The sequence below is a fragment of the Hyaena hyaena genome, unplaced genomic scaffold (genome assembly GCF_003009895.1).
Source record: "Hyaena hyaena isolate Hyena2069 unplaced genomic scaffold, ASM300989v1 scaffold_302, whole genome shotgun sequence".
Lineage (NCBI taxonomy): Eukaryota > Metazoa > Chordata > Mammalia > Carnivora > Hyaenidae > Hyaena > Hyaena hyaena.
In genome coordinates, this window is record NW_024080936.1 from 896,310 (window position 1) to 916,959 (window position 20,650).

General features: G+C 62.9%; 1 protein-coding gene across 1 annotated transcript; it reads right to left on the reverse strand.

Moving 5' to 3' along the window:
- Nucleotides 1-4,540: 4,540 nt before the first annotated feature.
- On the reverse strand, nucleotides 4,541-18,572 carry MEX3D (mex-3 RNA binding family member D). The gene is made up of 7 exons (XM_039247974.1): nucleotides 18,324-18,572; nucleotides 15,960-16,048; nucleotides 13,000-13,172; nucleotides 12,386-12,561; nucleotides 11,798-12,245; nucleotides 4,719-6,062; nucleotides 4,541-4,630 (listed from the first exon to the last, which is right to left on the reverse strand). Exons 1-7 carry the CDS (start codon nucleotides 18,570-18,572, stop codon nucleotides 4,593-4,595), a joined length of 2,517 nt encoding a protein of 838 aa, XP_039103905.1. The 3' UTR covers nucleotides 4,541-4,592.
- Between the last annotated feature and the right edge of the window lie 2,078 nt (nucleotides 18,573-20,650).

Sequence of the window (20,650 nt, forward strand, 5' to 3'; positions counted from 1 at the left end):
GCCTTGGGAGCTGTTTGAGCACGGCCTTCCTCTCCGGTACCACACGGTGTCTGGGCTCTCACTCTACCTCAGCTGCTCGAGTCTCCTGCACAAGCTGCTCAAATCCCCCCCCAAACCTGCCCGCTTACACCACTCACACCAGTTCTCCGACAGCGCTGGGCTCACAAGTCCTTACACCTGGGCGGGGGGAGGCCTGGATTCCCCCACCCCCGCCAGCTGGAGCCCCAGGGAGTCCCGTCTCCCCTCTTTTCCAGCTTCTAAAGGCACTACATCCTTGGCCCACGACCCCTCCTGCATCCTCACGGCCAGCAGCAGGGTCCGCCTGTCTGTCTGCCTCGGACCCTCTACCTCCCTCTCCTGAGGACCCGGGGCCCTTCCGGCGCCCAGGGTCATCCCACCTTGGGGGCCTGGGCTTGTTCCCACCTCCAGAGTCCCTCTGCCATGTAGGTGACACACCACCTCCTCTGTGACACTTGTTTTAGGACCTCTGCACACACAGTCATGCCAATGTCTCTGCACTCTGGCCTGCCTTCCTGCTTCCCTAGTTTAAAAGCATTTCAAAGTTTGCAAGCAAAGTACTTTCCCTGATGCTTCCTTGTTTGTGGCTACTTAAATTTAAGTAAAGCAAAATTAAAAGTTCTATTTCTTAATGGCACAAGTCACATTTCAGACGCTCAGTCACTCGGTGTGGCTGGCTGGTGCCTCTTGTAATGGAGAGCGCAGATCTAGAACATTCCCATCATTGCAGAAAGTTCTATTGGACAACGCTGGACTGGAACATCCTGGAATGATGCTGTTCAGTATAGGAGCCGTCAGCCATATGTGGCTGTTTACATTTACATTTATTTTAAAATTTTTTAACTATTTATTTATAAGAGAGAGTGCAAGTTAGGGAAGGGCAGGGGAGGGCGGGGCCACAGAGGATCCGAAGCCAGGTCTGTGCTGAGAGCAGAGAGCCTGATGGCAGGGCTTGGACTCACGAGCTATGAGACCATGACCTGAGCCTACGTCAGACACTCAACCGACTGAGCCCCCCAGGCACCCCTACATTTACACTTAAATTCTATTGGCCACTGAAGTCCAGCATGGGCTGGTGTGACTCTCTTCTCGTAAAGTCTAGGGTCCAGGGGTGAGGGAGACAGAAATAGGGACTTCCACGAAAGGCCCGACTGTGATGGATGAGACTAAAGGGGTCCCAACACCATGTTCCATTTAAGCATTTCAACCTTGTCTCCCAGTACTGTCACCTGTCCCTCTGACTGCTCTCTGTCCCCTGAGTGTGCCCTGGGATTCCACCATCTCCAAGCCTGTCTCCCCGTTACCACCCAACGCCTCTATGTAGCCTTCCCCTGAAGCCCGAGGCAGAATTCATCTCTCCTCTTCTTAAGTTCTGACTTACCCATCCATCATCCATCCAACCATCCGCCCACTCATCCATCCGTCCATCAACCATCCATCCATCGTTCATCCATCCATCCGTCCATCCATCCGTCCAACCATCCATCCATCCATCCACCTACCCATCCATTCATCCAACCATCCATCCATCCGTCCGTCCATCCATCCATCTGTCCATCCATCGTCCAACCATCCATCCACCCATCCACCTACCCATCCATCCATCCAACCATCCATCCATCCGTCCATCCACCTACCCATCCATCCGTCCAACCATTCATCCACCCTCCATCCATCTGTCTGCTCACTATCCATCCTCCATCCTTTCATTTATTCACCCGCCACTTGTCTATCTACTCATCCATCCATCTGTCCATCCATCCAACAAATACTAAGCATGTTCCAGGTTCCAGGCATTGTTATTCTTCTGTTTTGTTTGTTGTTTTCCTGGTCTCAGAGGGCTTGTGTCTGAATTGACCCCCTCTGGGATGTATTAATCTGAGGGCAGAGATGGAGGGCCGGGAGTTACAAGCCAGCATGTAACATCTGCCAGGCTTTGTATTCAGCTACAGGTGATTAAGCCCTGACTAAGCCCCCATTTTACAGATAAGAAAACTGAGGTCAGGGTCATAACATGCCCAGGGTCACGAAGCAGGAAGGTGGTCGGCCGGGATGGGACTGTCTGTCTCTAGAGCTTCTTTTCCCCTACGCTGGGTGGGCATATGAGGTGACATATCACTCCTGTCCCCGGGGGTTCTCAAGGGACACCCCTGGTCATGCGGGTGACATAGCATTCCCACAATGAACCCACTTTGCAGATGGTTCAGTCTCACAGATGGGAGAACCGCGGGCTCAGCTTTCAGCATCTCCCTGAAATCTGATGAGACACAGAATGGAGGCCTTCTCAGCAGCTCCTGGAAACGGGTCACATCGGCGTGCTGAGCCCATGCATGGAGAGGGCAACGAAAACTTGTCTCGGTCTTCCGCTTCTCGGAATGGGTCTAGGTGTGAAGAAGCTGAATGTACCGGGCATGTGCCTTACTTTGGCTGAGCATTCCTGGCCCGGAAACGCTCCCTAGCCCTCTGGCCAGGAATATGGCCCCTGTTGGAGGTCAAGAGTTTGAGTCACTCCAGCTCACAATGGCTTAAACAAAGCAGGAGAGCTTACTGGCACTCAGAACGAAGCGGTTGGGATGGACTGCCTTCAGGCACAGCTCGACCCAGGTCCTCAGCCGGCAAGCTCAAGAATCCACCTTGGGAGGTCTCTCAGCTTCCCCAGGGGCCCCGGCAACTCTGGCATCCTGATTGTCAGCCTCACATCACCCCAGCAGAGAGCAAGCACGTCCCTCAGACGTTTCTGGTAAGTTCTAGCACAGCATGTCCTCAGATCAGGCCCGCCCCTATTGCATCTTTCAGCCTCCTACGGGATGGCTATGGCCTGACTTCACCCCAGGTCACCGGGGCCGCTGCAGCCATGTTCAACCCCGTGGGCCAGGGCGGAGGTCAAGTGTCGCCCACCCCCACCCGGACCCCTCTGTACTGGTTTCCGTGGCTGCTGTAACAATGCCACGAAGGGAGGGGCTTAATACAAGAGGCAATTGTTCCTCCGGGACGGGTCCCTCCAGACGCTATGGGGGAGGCCACCCAGGCGCCCCCGTACGCATGTCTCGTCATTAGCCTTAGGGTCCACCCTGATTCCGGAGGAGCCTCAATTATACCTGCAAAGATCCTTTTCCCGAACACGGTCCATTCACAGGTCCTGGGGCCAGGCCGGGGCCGGGAGTGTGGAGAAGCCCCGTTTCACACGCGGGGAAGCCCCGGGCAGTGAGCTGCAGCCCCAGGTATGTGCGGCTTTTCCAGACCCACGCCCGGCCCTGCGGCCCCCGGTGCTGCCGCTCAGCTGGAGGGGCCGACGTGGCCGCCACTCCCTGGAGACCCGCACATGGGGTCCCTCATCCACCGCCCCTCCTGTGGCCCCACCCGTCTTCCTGAGCCCCTTGCCTCCTCTTGGAAGGCCTCCAGGTCGCTCCCCCATGCCTTCCCAGCTTTCTAGCAGGCTCTGTTCTGCAGACCCCTCCTCGCTGCCCACTCAAGCCAGCAGCCCGTGGGCCCCTCGCTCCCAACTGGAGCCGGTGGGAAGGATGGCGTGTGGGGAGCACTCAGACATCCTCCAGGGCTGGGAGGCCAGGACCCGCAGTACAGTGGGGCTTCCCGACTAGCTTCTCCTGCAAGAGGGGGCTGGGTGCCCCCCCCACAGAGCCTCCCGCCCCTCCCTCCACAGCGGTGAAAGCTGGTCCCATGGTCGGCCGTCCCCTGGCACGTGGGGGCCCCGGGCCTCAGGAAAGGGGGCCTGGCTGGGGCACGTCTGGGACCACAGTGCCCGGCTCCTGGAAGAGCGTGGGCTTGGACACGGGGATCCTCAGTCCAGGTGCCTTTATCTGGAAGATCGGGGGTGAAGGGGCCGGATCTGAGCACCCCTCCCCCAACCCTCCCTCCCACACCCCCCCCCCACACCACGCCAAGGGCTCACATGTAGCAAAAAGACTTTATTAAGAAGGATTTAAAGTCAAAAAATAAAACTCTTGATACAATTTTCTGAACCCTTAAGTCAGCTCAGCAAATATATAATCAGTAATTTAGCTGTGTAAGATTAAAGGTCCGTTACTTTATTTAAAATAAAATATATTTTAGTTCTTAAAATTTATTCCATAAAGTACATATTTCCCTATAAATTCCCTACATATACACAAGAGGTAAAAAGTAAAAGCTTAAAAAAAACACAATTTAAAAAAATTTAAAAACTGACAACAGAAACCACAGAAGGGGATTAATAATTAAAAACACAAAGTTAGAAATTTCCGGTTGGGCCCCCCCGCCCCCCCCTCCAGCCTGCCCCCCCCTTGACATACAAAAGGGTAACCGGTGAGCCTCACGGGGAGTAAAAACGCCGCCTTCTCCTCGGAGGGGACTCTGCGGAGGCTGAGGCTGCCTCCCAGGCCGGCACGGTCCTGTCCGAAATCCGCCAAGCCCCAGAGGACAACGGAGAGTTGTAAAAATCGGATATGTATATATATTTTCTTTTTTTTTTTCGTAAAAAGATCACCCTGGGGGGCGGGGGAGTCTTAAATAAAAAGTGCAAGCAGACCTTTTCTCTCTGGTTTATTTTAACCTGTCAACTCAATACTGATTACTGGTTAAGAACTGAGGTGCCGTTGGGCGGCCGTCTCCACGCCTGGGACCGAGTTAAAGCTCGTCTGTGAACGCTGGCCCCGCCGCCCCGCGCCCCGCGCCCCCCGCCCCCGGCCGCTAGGAAAAGATATGAATGGCCTGGGTGGCCGGCGTGCGGCAGGCGGGGCACTCAGGCTCGCTCTTGCCGCAGATGCGGACGGCGCAGTCCATGCAGAAGAGGTTGTGGCCGCAGGGCACGAGCGCGGCCATGACCTCGCCCTCGGCGCACACCACGCACTCGCGAGCCAGGGCCGGGGCCGGGGCCGACGGGGGCTTGCGGCCGCCTTCAGGGGGGCTGGAGTCCAGGGGGGGCCGTGCCGAGGCCGAGGAGCCGCTGGGCAGCGAGGTGGCCGCGGGGAAGCCGGCGCCGCCTGAGAAGGACGGCGGGGCGCCCTGCACCGGCCGCCAGGCCAGGGCGCCCACCGGGTCTGCGGCGCCGCCGCGGCGGGCCAGCGGGAGCTCCAGGCCCAGGGCCCCAGGCTCTGGCAGCGTGGGCGAGTGGCGCGGGGTGCCCGCCCCGCTGCTGCGCCGGGCGCCAGGGGCCGGGGGCGGGGGGGCCCCGTTGACGGCAGAGCAGCTGCTGAAGGCTGGCAGCGGCGCAGCCCGCTCGAAGGGGGCCCAGATGGTGGCGGCGGCGGGCACGGTCAGGTCCAGCGCCAGGAAGTCGAAGCCGAAGTCACAGTCCTCGGGGGCGGGTGGCCCCGAGGGCGCCCCAGGGCCATCCCCACCAAACGTGAAGCCCCCGTTGCCTGAGCCGCCGTAGGGGCTGGTGGGGCCCGCCTCGGGCATTGGAGGGCCCCCGCGGCCTCCGGCATAGAAGGCCTCGGGGGCCCCCGGCGCGCCCAGGGCCGTGTCCCCGCGGAGACCAGCTGTGGGCGCGGGGGGCCTCCGGCCGGGGTTGGGGGCCTTGGCCCAGAGGCCGGCAGCCGTCCCGAGAAGGTCCAGACACACGTCGGTGCCGTTGGCGTGGAAGTCGCTGTCGGGGCCTGCGTCGGTGAAGGCGCCCGTGCGCAGCGTGATGTGCGCCTCGATCTCTTCGCGCGCCCGGTCCACGTTCTCGGGCATGCCCGTCACGGCGAACACGGGCTCCTTGTCACGCCCGGGCGTCACGATGTAGGTGTGTGTCCGCTGCTGGATGCGCTTGATGGTGGCGCCCTTGGGCCCCACCACCAGCCCCACCACGCGGTACGGCACGCGCACCTGGATGGTGGTCTGTCCCGGCAGGTGGGGCGGGCCCTGCGCGGAGCCCGGCAGCCCGCCCGCCTTGCTGCGTGTGGCGCGGATCACGGAGAAGTGCTCGGCGGCGGACAGGATCTCCCGTTTGGCCATCTCCACATCCTCCTTGCGGCCAGTGACGATGAAGACGGGCTCCTCCCCGCGCACCGGCGTCTTGATGTAGGTATTTGTCTTGGCCCGCAGAGCCTTGATCTTGCACCCTGGGGGGGGCGGGGAGGGAGACACGGTAAGGATGGGGACCCCTCCCCGGCGCAGCCCTCGGAGTCGCAGCTGCAGGGGCAGCCAGCGGGCAGAGCTGGGGGCCCCCACCCGGCTGCCCTCTCCACCAGGCTTCATTCTCAGACACACATCTCTGTTTCCCCTCTGGTCACCAGGGAGGTGGTGGTGGGCTTCGCTAGAAGGCAAGGAGGACCCCGCTGTGGGTGGAAGTGTCCCCCGAGATTCACGTCCACCTGGTACTTGTGAACGGGACTGTAGTTGAAAACGTTTCGCAGGTGTAGTCAGTTCCGAGATCATACGGGAGTCAGGCTGGCCCTGAGTCCACTGACCGCTGTCCTTATCAGAAGAGGGCGACAGGACAGCAATCGGGACGAGGCAGCCACAGGCCGGGGACGCAGGGGACAGGCGGCCACCAGCAGAAGCTGGGTGAGCAAGTTTGGGAGAGACGGTCCCCCGGCTCCCGGAGGGCGCGTGGCCCAGCCAACACCTAGTGTCCATACTCGCGCCCTCTGGAACCCTGGGGGGATTCATTTCTATTGTTTTAAGCCGTCCAGCCTGCTGTCGGGTGTGGGCGCGAATGCAGACCCCGCCCCCCCAAGTCCCCACCTGACGGGTGTGGCAGCCCAGGTGCCCACCTAGGGTTTTCTCCAGACCAGATGACCCCCACCCCCCGCCCAGCCCAAGGGGAGCCCGGGTCTCCCTCCGTCTCCCGCACCCTCACTCAGGTCACCCCCAAAGGCCCTGTGGCCCAGCCTCTGAGGGGGTGCTCACGGACAGCACTGCGCTGTCGGGCCAGGCTGGCGGCCGACCCCGTGGCGGGCACGGGCCTTATCTGTGCGCAGCGTGGAGTGAGAGGCACGGCGGGTGGCGGGGTACCTGCCCAGGCGTCTGATACCCCCACCTCGACCCTGGGGGGGCCTTCTGAGACCTCCTGCGTCTGGGCCCACAAGTCTGGGCGGCGGGAGGGACACAGGATACTGTTTCCATACAGGGGGTGGCCCGTGAAGGGTAACAGCGTTGCTAACTTAGCTAGGCGCTAACAACGCTGGCAGGGCCTGCACCCACCTCCGTGGAAGGAATCAAAGACGTGCCTAGGCCGGGGGGCCGCTCGGCAGGAGGGGACCCTGGAAGGTGGCAGGGGGTGTCCCAGGGGCGGCCCCACCCTGAGCCCAAGGACAGCAGTCCCCAGCCAGGGCTTTGAGCAAAAGCAGAGCCAAGTGAACTGGGGTCAGAAACCTCCCGGGGAGGGTGGGACGTGGCCGCTCGCAGCCCAGCCCCTGGGTCCTGAGCCCCCCACCCCCATGTCCTCCCTCAGTACACCGCTGGCATCATCCCCCCAAAACCCATCCTGACCCAGACCCGCCTCCACTTGTGCCCAGATGGCCTTCTCCCCAAGGGGCGGCTGGCGGGTCCTCGAGTCAGTCCCGACCTCTCCCGGAGCTCTGCCCGCCCTGGTCTCCCTGTCCCCACGCGTCCCTAACAGTGTCCTCAGTGCTGTCTGCCTGCACCCCCTTCTCTGCATCCAGTCACAGCCCAGCGCCCCTTCCTCCAGGAGGCCACACTGACTGCACCAGGGCTCCACCACACACTTCTCAGTTGACTTCCTGGGCGCCCCCGGCTGGGAGACAGTGAGGATCAGCGCATGGGGGTCACACCAGCCGCTCAGGGACTGTCCTGTGCCTGTCTGCTCACCGGTAAGGGACGGGCACAGACAGACTCGGCCTCGTGGGTCTGGGACCGCGAGGGCCACGGACTGGCAGGTGGCCCCGGACAGGTGCCCAGCACCTGGCAGGAGACAGGGAAGCAAGGCGGGGAGAAGGGGTGGGGGGAGGAAGCCGGGGTGGGGGCGCCCCTGCCCAGCCAGAGCAGCAGCCCTGGCTCTGCACAGAGCCGGCCCCCAGCCCGCCCCCTCCCCCGAGGGAGCCTCCAGAGGCGAACAGGAGCCGCGTCCCCTGTCCCCTGGTTGCATTTCCGCTGTGACACCATTTGAGCCAAGCCCCCCCCAGGTGGCAGAGTTTGAGGGGCGGTGGGACCACCAGATCTGGGAAATCGAGGCTCCGGGAGGGAACCGGCCTCCTTCCTGCCCTGGTGGGTACGAGGCAGCGAGGCAAGAGTGGGCGATGGCGGGGGCCACGCCTCACTCCTGGGGGGACCCTGGGGGCTTACGGCCAGTACCAGGCTGGAATGCAGATTCCCGGGCCCTGCCACCAGGAAGCCCCGGGCAGGTGCCCTCGCTGCAGTTGGACCCTCCCCTCAAACGGGGGTGCCGAGGGTCCCCAGGGACCCCACACAGAGACCACAGGCCACACTTATCAGCAAAACCTCCAGACTGTGACAGGGAGCAGACGGGCTGGCCTCTGCAAGGAGGCCACATACCAGGGAGGACTCCTGGCTCCTGGCGGAGGGAACGGCGGGGGGGGGGGGGGGGATGGAGTTCTGGAAGCAGGACAGGGCTGGGACGCGTCCTCACAGCGACCACGGCCCCCAGCCCAGTGGGGCTGACCCCACGGCAGAGCCCAAATGGGCTGCAGTCCTGGGGCGGGGGGCGATTCACAGTGGGGCGGTCTGGGGGGGGTGGCCCATCAGGGCAGGTCTACACTCACCAACACAAGGAACCCCCGACCCAGAGCCAAGGGACCCCCTTCTTTCTGCGCCCCGCAGTGGACACACGGGAATACCAGTGCCCCGCAGCGCCCCCAGGTGCCAGGAAGAGCCCCGAGGCCCGTGGCGCTGGGCCCGGGCTCACAGGGAGAGCAGTGAGCAAAGCAGGCCTTGCCCCACTAAGGGAGGCCCGTCCGAGAGCACAGTCCCCAGCCTGATGGCGGCGGAGACAGAGGGACCCAGGGCAGCTGAGCACCCGCCTGCCTCTGGTATCATCACCCATTCCTGACGCAAACCTACAGGCAGCAGCAGGGCGCTGACCACAAGCCGCCCCTGACCCGGCCCCTCCCCGCAGGGACACGCCCAGCAAGGGTGCAAGCGGCTGGGAGGCTCTTGGGAGGCCGGGGCCCAAGGTCACACCGGGGGCAAGCGGGCACCAGCCCCCCAGGTGACCTTTGCTGACCGGCTGGAGGGAGACCACCCTGACTCTTTTGGATTCTCTGCTTTTGCTGCCTGTAAAACGGGGTCGTCTCCCCCCGGCCCTGGGGAAGGTTGGAAGGTAGAGTCTTCTCCTGGGCCACCTCTGTCCCCTGCGGTGCAGGCGGGGCCACAGGGACTGAGGTTCAAATCCCATGCCTGCCGACCCAGCTCTGGCCTGTGCCTCTGTCCCTCATGACCCACAGCTCCAGGGGACCTTCTCTGGGGGATCTCTTGAGGCGGGGCGGGGCGGGGCGGGGCGGGGTGGGGCGGGGTGGGGCAGGGCTCCCATGCAGGGCAGCTTGTAGGTGCTTCAACCTCAGGGAGGAGAGTGAACTCTCTGGGTTTGTAATCACCAACCCTGACCCCAGAGGGTGCAGGGACCCATCCTAGGGTTGAAAAATAGCTCAGAGAACAGCAAGTGAGGGTCTGTGTGGCTGCGTGTGACGCTGGCCTGGCCGCTAGGGGACGGAGTGGGCCTGGGCCTTGACAGACAAAGGAGTTCAGAGCCGCTGCGCTGGGGAAGAGCCTGAACCGTAGGAAGGGACAGGCTTCGCGCCCAGGGACCCACAAGGTGGGGAGTCGGTGGCAGAGGGAGGAAGCGAGGGGGCGCGACCAGGGCACAGGCTGTGAGAGAGTCTTCCAGGCTGTGCTTGACAACCGGGCCAGAGAAGATGGGAGCCAAGAATGGTCCTAGAGGTGGGAGACCCAAGGGCTGACGAAGGTGCCAGCTGGTCCCAGAACTGAGGCTTCCCCCCACCGACACTCTGCCCCCCCCCCCCCCACTTACAGGAGGCTACCGCACACCAGCCTCGGGCTGCGCCTACAAGCCTCTTGCTACAGCGCTCGGGTCACGGCCTCAAGGGTCTGAGTTCAAGCCCCGCACGGGGCTCTGCGCTGACAGGGCTGAGGCTGCTGGGGATTCTCTGTCTCTGACCCCCCTGCTCAGCTCTCTCTCTTTATCTCTGTCTCTCAAAATAAATAAACAAACTTAAAAGCCAAAAGCACTCTCTTGCTTAGGAACCGTCACGAAGCCCCCGAGGGAGGTGCTGTCCCCCAGCACAGAGATGGCATCTGCCTCGGGTCACAGGACCGCCCCGGTCTGCGCCCCCCAGAACCTGCCTTGCCACCTGCCACCAGCAAGACCCCAAAGGGACACCCGGGAGGTCGGGGTGGGGGCTGACCCCCTGAGCCTAGTCCTCCAGGACCAAGGGCACAGGCTCGGACACCCTCTGCTTGACCCCCACCAGCCCTGCTGTGGACTTGGCCTCTGTGGAAGAACCCCGGGGGCCAGGACACGCCACTCCCGGGGACACGTCCTCGTGCTCCCCCAGCCAGCAAGCAGCCTAGCGGTTTTGGACAGCAGCCCCCGGGCACGGTTTCCACGTGTGCACCCCCCACCCCCCAGGCCTGCAGGCTTCCGGACGCTCTGCACGTGGCGGCGAAGTCTGGTTATACCTCCCAGGGCAGGTGTGGGGAGCGGGTGGTGGCGGGAAGCGCCAGGCTGGAGTCCTGTGGCTCCAGCCCAGAGACTGGCCCGGCCCCTCCCCTCTCCCCAGCCTCTGTCCCTCGCCCAGGCCCTACACCACCGCTCCCACCCGGACCTCCTAGAGGGCACTGTCCGGGGCATCCCTGCGGCCCTCTCTCCCCAGCAGCAAGGTGACAGCCCCCCCCCCCTTCTCTGGCTCCCGTTACTGAGCTCAAAGGCCATCCTGAGTGTCCCGCAGCTCCTCCTCCAGCCCCGCCCAGACCCCACCCCACGTTCTAGAACCTGGCTCCAAGCAGGGAGCGGGGCAGACAGAGGTGCAGGCAGGAGAGGGCTGGGGCTGTGGGCAGCAGGCTGGGAGGGTGGGTGGGCGTGTGTCCGGAGGGGCACCTCCCGCCCCCCCCAGCCCGCAGCTCCGGCTCCAGGGCCAATGAGCGGCCGCCGGCCTGATGTCACCCTGCAAACCTCAGACTGGTTCTCTAACAAAGAGAACAATGGGGCGGCCACAGTGACTCTGACACTGCTGCCGCTGGACTCCAGGGCAGGGCTGTGAGGCCGGACCCCAGAAGGGCTTGTACAGATGGTCCATATGCATGTCCCCAAACCCCTGACTTGGGGCTGACAGCAGGGTGGGGATCCTCATCCGTGCTCCAGCCCCCCAGCGCCAGCAGGGCCCACAAGCTAGCAAGTGCAGATGTATACCCTCTTTGCACGCCCAACTTCTGTCCTGACCCTGCCTGAGCCCCCCCTGCCCCGCCCCCCAAGCCACCCTCTAGCCCCAGCGAGCCCCGCCTCAGGCCCGCTTCGGGTGAGGAGCGCCCACCGCCCAGCTCGGCCCCCCGGTCCTCGGATGCCACCAGTGGCGGCCTGGGCAGGGGCGCTGCACAGAGGGTCTTGACCCGGCTGGGGGCGTCCAGACAAAGGCAACGGCGGGCCGGGCGCGGAGGGGAGGAGCGCGGGCTGCGCCCAACTTTCTCGCGCGGCCCCGCGGCAGGACAAAGGCGCACAGGCGGCCACCGAGGCCCGAGCCCACACGCCGGGCGTGGCCGGGGTCCGGCGTCCAGCCGCGGGCGGGGCTGGGGCGGCCCCCTCCCCAGGGCGAGCGGCGCGGGGACCCCGGGGCGAGCGGCGCCCCAGACGGCGGGCACTCACCCTGGCGACCCACGATCTCGGCGACGTGCTCGGAACTGGGCACGGGCACGCACTCGGTCATGTTCACGCTCTTCTTGCGGCTGCCGATCACGCTCATCTGCTCGGCCAGCAGCGTCGAGGGGCCGAGAGCCGCGGGGTGCGGCGCGAAGCCGGCGAACACGTCGGGCGGCGACGGCCGGGGCGGCGGCGGGCTCACGTCGGGCTCCAGCAGCGGCAGCGAGCCCGGCGCCCCGGCCTCGGCCCCCGCGGGGGCGCCCGCCTCGGGCCCGTCGGGGGGCGCGGGCTCGGCCGCCGCCCCGCCGTCCCCGCCGCCCGCGGCCGCGCCCTCGTCGTCCGGGCCGCCCGCGCCCCGCAGCCCCAGCCCCGAGAGCTGGTCCAGCGCCAGGCGCAGCGCGGCGGCCGCGGCGGCGGCGGCGGCCGCGTCGTCGGGCGCGGCCTCCTCGGCGCCCTCGGGCAGGGGCGGCGGCGGCAGTGGCGGGGGCGGGGGGGGGGGGGGCGGCGGGCGCGGGCTGGGGTCGCCGCCGCCGCCGTCGGGCCGGCCGGTGGAGCCAGGCATGGCGGCGCTAGCGCTCGGGCCCGCGCCCCTGCCTCTCGGCCGCCGGCCGCCCGCGCCGCCGCCGCCGCCCGCGCCGCCGCCGCCGCGCTCCGCCTCTGAGAGCTGGGCCGCCGGCCGCCGGCATCCAGCGGCGGGGCGGGCGCGGCGGGCGGGGCGGCGGCGCGGGGCTGCTCGGGCCGCGGGCGGCGGGGCGGCGCGACTCTGCTTGCTGCTCGGCGGCGGGGGCTCGGCGGCGGCGGCGGCGGCGGCGGCGGCGGCGACGGCGGCGGCGGCGGCGCGGACGCTGCTTCCCTCCCGCCCGCCCGCCGCCCTCCTCCGGCCGCCGCCGCCCCGCCCCGTGACGCGCGCGCGGCCAACAATGGGGCGCCGGCAGAGCGCACGCGCGCGCGGGGCGGGGCGCGGTCACGTGGCGGGCGCGGGCGCGGGCGCGGGCGCAGGTAGGTGCCCGCGGGCTCCGGCCCCTGTGCGCGCGGCGCGTCCGGCTGCCCGGGCCCCGCACGCCCCTGCCGGCCGTCTCCCCGCGCCCCGCGCACCACCCCCTCTCCCGTCTCCCCCCTGGCCCCGGGGTTGCCCCGGCGGGGGTGCTGGCCGAGCCCGCGCCTCCGCCACGTGGGGGGCGGTGTTTCCCGGCTGGGGGCCCCCTGACCTGCGGGCTCGCAGAGCAGCCCGGCGCGCCCATCCCCAAAGCCGTCGTGCGCCCGCGGCCCTTTCTCCAGCGGCCCCTCGGGGTCGGGAAGGAGCCCTTGTCGTTTTCCTGTGCGGTTTCTCACGATAAATGGGCTGGGGGCGGGCTCGGGGCGACCCAGCCCGGGCTCCTGCCTGGCGGTGGAGCCTCGGGCGGAGGACACCAGTCCCCCGAGGTGGCAGAGGGGACGCCCGGCGCTCTTCCCCGCTCCCGACCCCGACCGGGGTACCCCACCCCTCGCCCCATGTAGTGCCTGAGCCGCCGCCTCCCACCTCCTGTGCTCTCCCCACCCCTCGGACTTCCCTGACAGGCGCCCTTGACAGACGCCTGGTGCCTGTGCCTGGAACCCTTCACCACCCTGAAAAGTCCTTCCTGACCCTCAGGTTGACATTCAGCCCAAGTTCCTCTCTCAGGGTCCCAGACTTCTCTTTTGTGCACTTGGACACTCATGGGTATTTATTTAATTCGTAATAACTTATGTCTAGTGCTCTCCCCGCGGGACCAGGTTCCCCCGGGGGGGGGGGGGCTGCGGATCTGTGCCCCGGGAAGCACTGTGTGTGACTGATCGGCACTCCCGCTCACACGGGCCTCGTCCCCGGCACCCCCACAAGTGTGCTGCATGAGCTGCCCTGGCCCCCCCGCCAGGCCCAGGGCCCCTCCCCCTCTGTCCCCGGCACTCATCCTCAGTGCCTTTTCTCAGGGCCCGGCTTTGGCATGTGCTGATCCCCCTCCTGGGGCCGCAGCCAGGGTGGAAGGAGGTGGCCTGCGCCCTAGGCCTGCTGGAGGAAGGAGACACAAAGGGCTGCAGGGGCTACGAGCTGAGAAAGGGGCTCAGGAGAAGCAGGGGACCGGACGGGGTGGGGAGAAGTCAGACGTGTTTGAGCTGGCGGAACGGAGAATAATAGTGGGCGAAAGGAGAATCATTTGGTGGTGACAGGTGTGGCCTGCTCTGCCGTGCGCTTCTGGAGGCTATGCACCTGCATACACGTTCCTTAAAGCACCTCCTGGCCCCATCAGTCTCGGCAGAGGGGGCTTCAGACAAGCTGGGTGCAGGGTGGCCTCTGCCCTGGGCTAGGCGTTTGTGCACCCGAGATGGCCTGCTCTTCCCTGCCTCTCTGCTTTGCAGTTTCTAGTCCTAGGCCCCATTCACATCTCCTGCACTTCCCTCTGCGGGACTTGGGAGGGGAGGCAGCATCTGATGATGGGGGAGAAGCAGACAGAGCTTCCCGGGGGAGGCTCACAGCCGCCACCTGGAGACACCAGTGTCCCTGGGGGTGGGGTGCGTGTGCAGGCTTTGCTCACAGATGCAGGCATCCGGCCACAGGAAGGTGACGGGGGACAGAGAAGAAGAGAGGGTTTGGGAGCTAGCACAGTAGGCTGGCACTAACACTTCAGCAGGAAGTTAGTTGGAAGGGTCAAGTTGGAGAAATCTAGAAAGTCAGGCGAAAAGAATTGGGAACTGGAGAGGAGGGGGAAATAGAGGGATAAGCCAAGACTTTCAGAGAGAGCAGAGGGGGAGTGGAGGGAGTTGTCCAAGAAATAGCGGAAGGGGACAGTGAGGCCAGGATCTCTGAATAGTCAGGACCCAACAGCTTGTCCTGGGAAGACTTGTTAGTGGCCCTGGGACTCCTAAGTGCTTCCAGACCATATTATAAATGATCAGGAAAAAGAAGGCCTAGCACCCTGGGGAAAGTGATGGCCAACCCCAAGGTCTATGTCAAGTGGGAAGAAGAATCAAGACAGTTCAGGCCAGCGAGGTCCTCAGATCAGCTTAGCATACTGCAGGATGCACTCCAGCCAAACGAGGAAGGAATAAAATGAAGTCACAGGTGCCGCCACGGCCACGGGAAGGTGAGCGGAAGAGAATGGTGCAGGGGGGCTCTGGAAAGTGGGCCTGGGGCGTCGCCCGAGGCCTTGGGCTGCAGGGAGGTGGCCCCTGAGAGCAAAGACAGCTGCCAACTGAAGAAGGAGGCCCGTTCAGCAGCGAACGGGTTGGGTTCAGAGTCGGGAGAAGAGAGGGGGCAGGGACTCTGGAGTCTTCGCACCTGCGTCCCATCGGGGTGTGTGAGGCTGACCTGTTCGATGTTTGCGTGGGTGGTCAGCGGTGGCCCTATGGTGAGGCACTTCAGAAGTCCTTCTAGAATTGTAACCCCCTGACCTCAGGCAGGTTGCATGCTGAGTATTTAGGAAGCACAAGGTGGTGTTTTGAAACACACCAGAATTAGGACGGAGGGAGGGAGGGGCGGACGGGGATGACGCCTCGGGGGAAAGGTTGTGAAAGTGGTAATCCTGGAACAGGCTTTCTCCCCCTGCCCTGGGGACAGTCAGGGCGGGTCCTTCTCTGCGGGGGTGGGGGTGGGATGGGGGGCTCTCCCGGGCACCGTGCTTCGTCCAGCAGCAGCCCTGGCCTCCGCTGATCTCAGGAGCCACTGCTCCCCCGGCCTGCTCCCCTTGGTTAGTTTTCTTTGGTCTCAGCAAATAAACACAAACGAGGCGGCTTCCAACACCAATTTATTCTCTCCAAGTCCTGGAGCCTAGAAATCCCAGGTCAAGGTATGGCAGGGCCGTGGCTGGCGGCCCTCAGCGTTCTGTGGCTGTGGACGCATCACTGCCCTCGGCCTCCATAGTCACGTGGCCTCTCCTTGTGCCTCTGTGTCCACATTTCTCATAAGGACACTCACACTCGGCGGCCATTGGATTCAGGGCCAGCCCACTCCAGTGTGGCCCATCTTGGTCATTACATCTACAAAGACCCTGCTTTCAAGTAGGACCCCATTCACAGGCTCAGGGATCAGGGCATGGACAAATCTTTTTTTGGGGGGGACACTGCAACCCACAGTACCCCCCCACCCCCGGGGAAGGACAGTCCAGACTGTCTGCACTCCCTGGGTACACAGTCACCCTGCTTGAGAAGCGCTCACCCTTCAATGCCAGCCCGTGTGTAGGCGGTGGGCTTGTGAGGGTCATGGTGAAATTCCCTGGACACAGCCCGGGATCCGGGATTCCTCCCCTAGGATGTCGGAGGGAAGCCCTGTGGGAGCGGAGTGGGCGGGGCCCCGAACATCCTTCCTGAGACCGGTGCTTCGTGGGCTTCATTTGTCGATTTGATGTATTTCAAAACTTTCCATAATAAAAACAATTTTTTAAGTATATTTATTTATTTATTTACAGAGAGAGTGGGGAAGGGGCAGAGAGAGGGAGAGAGGGAATCCCAAACTGGCTCTGTGCTGACAGTTCCATACGGGGCTCGAACCCACAAACCATGAGATCCTGACCCAAGTTGAAGTGGCTTTACTGACTCAGTCACCCAGGTGCCCCCCCAAATATATACATGTTTAAAGTTTATTTATTTATTTATTTATTTATTTTTTAATTGTTTTTAATGTTTTATTTATTTCTAGGACAGAGAGAGAGACAGAGTGAGCAGGGGAGGGTCAGAGAGAGAGGGAGTCACAGACTCTGAAACAGGCTCCAGGCTCTGAGCTGGCAGTCAGCACAGAGCCCGACGCGGGGCTCGAACCCACGAACCGCGAGATCATGACCTAAGCGAAAGTCGGACGCTTAACCGACTAAGCCACCCAGGCGCCCCTAAAGTTTATTTATTTTTAAGTTTACTTATTTTGAGAGAGAGAGAGTGAGCGAGCGAGCGAGCGAGCATGAGCAGGGGAGAGACAGAGAGAGGGAGAGAGAGGGAATCCCAAGCAGGTTCCTCACTGTCAGCTCAGAGCCCAACGCAGGGCTTGAACTCACGAACTGTGAGATCATCCCCTGAGCTGAAGCCAAGAGTCAGATACTTAACCGACTAAGCCATCCAGGGGCCCCTATGTTTAAGTTTAGAAACTGTCCATTGAGAGATTCATTTGGGGAGGTCTGTGAGAACAGCACCCAAATCCTCCATGGTTGCACAGGGCCCACACCCGCTGCCCGCAGACAGACCCCGAACACACGACGCTCAGGGAGGGAAGGAGACACGAGAGGCCACGCGGGGTGTGAGTCCGCGTGCGTGACGCGTCCAGAACAGGCTCCTCCGCGGATGGGAAGGGGGTGGTGGGTTGGGGGGCCAAGAAGGATAAAAAGCAGCAGGGAGGAAAGCGCCCCAAGGAATCAGCATAGCTGCTGGAAGGGGTTCCCGGGGCTGCGGGGCTGGGCATGGCCACTTCCCCTCATGAGGATTTTAGTGATATTTGACCTCTTTGTTTTTAACTATATGCTTTTTTTTTTTTAACAGTTTTTTTTTTTTTTTTTAATGTTTTATTAACTTCTGAGAGAAAGAGAGAGAGACAGCATGAGCAGGGGAGGGTCAGAGAGAGAGGGAGACACAGAATCTGAAGCAGCTCCAGGCTCCGACCTGTCAGCACAGAGCCCGACGCGGGGCTGGAACCCACGAACCGTGAGATCATGACCTGAGCCGAAGTCGGACGCTCAACTGACTAAGCCCCCCAGGTGGCCCCCCCTTTTTTTAAACAGTTCTTGAAACATGTTTGGGAAGTGCTGTGATGGAGACCCTGTTATATCTGCTCCGGGGGACCCTTCACGGGGCCTGAGTGGCTCCACCCGCTGGGCTCCCCTTCCAGGGCCGACCTCCTCTGTGGGCACATTTTGAAAGAATAAGAAATAGTCAAGGGAAAAAACCACATTGCCAAAGACTATAAAACCACAAAACCGCCTTCCCCGGAGTTTGTATTTTCAGCCTTCTCGCTTATCAAAGCACCGCGGGCTGATGGCGGCAATCTGGGGCTCCAGGAAACGTTTGTGAATCAAGCGTTGTTGTTTAGATGTAACGTACATGCAACGAAACACTTATTTTTCAAGTTTTTATTTTAATTCCAGGTAGTTAACACTGTGTTATATTAGCTTCAGAAAACACACCCGTTTTTACTGTCAGATTGATGAGCTCCTCCTGCCCAAATGCGCAGCCCAGAAAGTTCCCTCTCGCCCCCTTGGTGTCGCTTAACCGACTGAGCACATCCAGGCGCCCCGTTTGCCCATTTAGACAGTTCAGTGGCTTTTAGTAAAATCAAGAAATTGTGCAACTGTCGCCGCTGTCAACTTTAGAACAGTATCAATACGTGGACAGGCCACCCCATCCCCACTAGCAGCACCCCAGCCCCTAACCCCCAGCCTGGCACCCACGAACCCACTTTCTGTCTCTACGGAGTGCCCTCTCCTGACCTCTCACAGAGGCCAGTCCCACTCTGGCCGTGTTAAGGGCTCTCCAGGGAAACGGAACCGGTGGGGGGGGCCCAGGGAGAGATCTCTGAGGGGAGACAAGCGGACTGGCTCACGTGGTTTTGGAGGCCAAGGGGCCCACGGGCTGCCGGCCGCGAGCTGGAGACCCGGAGGCTCGCGACCCGGCGCCAGCGTCCGAGGCGGAGACGGCCGTGGCGGCCAGATTGAACGATGCGCATGTCGATGAGTGAGGTCTCTCCACTCATTCTCATCCCCTCAGACGTGTGCGAGGACACCCCCGGAACAAACGTGTACCAGCTGCCTGGGCATCCCTCGGCCTCGGCAAGTCGATGCAAAATTAACATCGCGTCTGAGAAGAAAATCACAGCGGCCTCCCGTGTCTGGTTCCTGCCTGAGCGTCGCGTGTTCAGGGTTGTCCGAGGGGGGGCCGGTGTCTCGCTCGCCGCCGACGGATGTGCGCGTGGCTGGATGTATTTTCTGCATCCGTTATTTGTTGATAGATTCTTGGGTTATTTCCATTTTTTGAGTGCCTTGAATCTCAACCAAGACTTACCCAGTCTTACCAGGGTGGGGGCCTGGGCACCCACCTAGCAAAAGCAGAGTTTCTTTCCTAGACTTTTTTTTTAAAAAGTAGGCTTCATGCTCAAGGCAGGACTCAAACTCATGACCCTGAGATCAAGAGTCGGGCATTTCAGGGGTGCCTGGGTGGCTCGGTCAGTTAAGTGGCCAACTCTTGATTTCGGCTCAGGTCATGATCTCACGGTTTGTGAGTTCGAGCCCTGTGTCGGCCTCTGTGCTGACAGCTCAGAGCCTCCTCGGATCCTCTCTCTGCCCCTCCCCCTTGCAGTGTCTCTCTCTCAAAATAGAGATGCTCAAAGCCAACTGAGCCACCCAGACCCACCTAAGAGTCTCTGTTCTAAAACGTGCATTAGAACTTAACAGAAGACAGAATGTTCTCCGTCTGCTCTGTCCAGTTCAGTAGCCACCAGCCGTGTGTGAGGAATGGGCTGTTTAATTAGTTGTAGCCAATTTGAACTGAAACAGCCATCCGTGGCTGGTGGCCATCCTACCGGACGTTTCCAGAAATCTGAGGGAGCTGGTCTCTCTGCCCAGTTCTGCCACTGTTTGCTAGGAAGCACCCGCTTGTTCTGTTAGGAGTCATTGCCTTGGGGCACCCGAGGCTCCCTTCCTCGTCCCGCGCTGTGGGGCCTGAGCCCGACCAGCACCAGGCCTCGGGGCGCCTGTGCACACAGGCCGGGGCGGCGGCAGTGAGCTCGGACGGAAGGGGCGAGACGGCCAAGCTGCGGGGGCCGCGCCGCAGGCCGCCTGAGGAGACACGGGATCTTCAGGGTAATGCGGTCTGAGGCAGAGAGACGGGCGGACCCCGCGCTGCTGGCCGTGAGGACGGAGGAGGGGCCGCGGGCCGAGGATGAGGCGCCGCCGGAAGCCGGAAAGTGGGGGAGACGGGGCTCCCTGGGGTGTCAGGACCACGACTCCGGGAGTGTCCGAGGATCTGCGTGTGGTGACGGGTCACAGCAGCCCCGGGGGGCTCACGTGGTTCAGAAAGTTCTATGCCTGCAGGGGCTGCTGGGCGCCTGGTGGAGATCTCAGCGTGGTTCCGATCCGCGGCGTGGTCATGCCCATGCTGGTGGCGCCCGGCAGGTGGCGCTGGGAGGGAGGGGCTGGAGCCAGATGCATCCTGTGACCTGTAGCCCGGGAGCCCTCTCCTCAGCCCTCGCACTAAGGGTCTCTGGGAACAGGAAAGAATTCAGGAGGGGCCCTCAGGCTCGCAAGGCGCCCCAGCCCAGGGTCAAGATGGGCTCCGGGCTGCGTGGAGGCGTGACTGTGGGACAGGTGACATTTCACTCTCATGCCAGACCACGATCCCAGTCCACCGTGTGGACACATACGTCTTCTGTGCACATTCATTTGTGGATGACCTTGGGCGAGATCCCGGACACTATCCTCGCTTCTGAGGCTGGAGTTCGGTGGCCACTCAGGGGCCCTCTGGGCCTGGGGTCGGGGAGACTGAAGCTCTCTGCTGGGCTGGGTGTCTTCCCAGCCGGTCCCCCCCCCCCCCCCCAAGGTGCAGCCTGGGCTGGTTTCCCTGCTGGGAGCTGGGCTCTTCCGCGGAGGGGGAGGTGGGAGTGGCTGCAGAGTGGAAGCATGCGGACACTGAGCAGGGCGAGGGCGGCAGACGGAAGCCCCACGTGGCGGGGTGCGGAGCAGAGGGGCTCCAGGCCCAGGCTCTGACCAGCTGCGACATGGGGACAGAAGAGCTGGGGGGGTCCAGGCAGCCACCTCCCCACTGCCCCAGGCAGGGCAGACCGTCTGCTGCCTACAGACGTGGGGCAGGCGGCGCCTGATCATCCGGGGCCCGGGTCCCCGTCATCTTGTCAGTGCTGGCCCGGGGGGGGCTGCT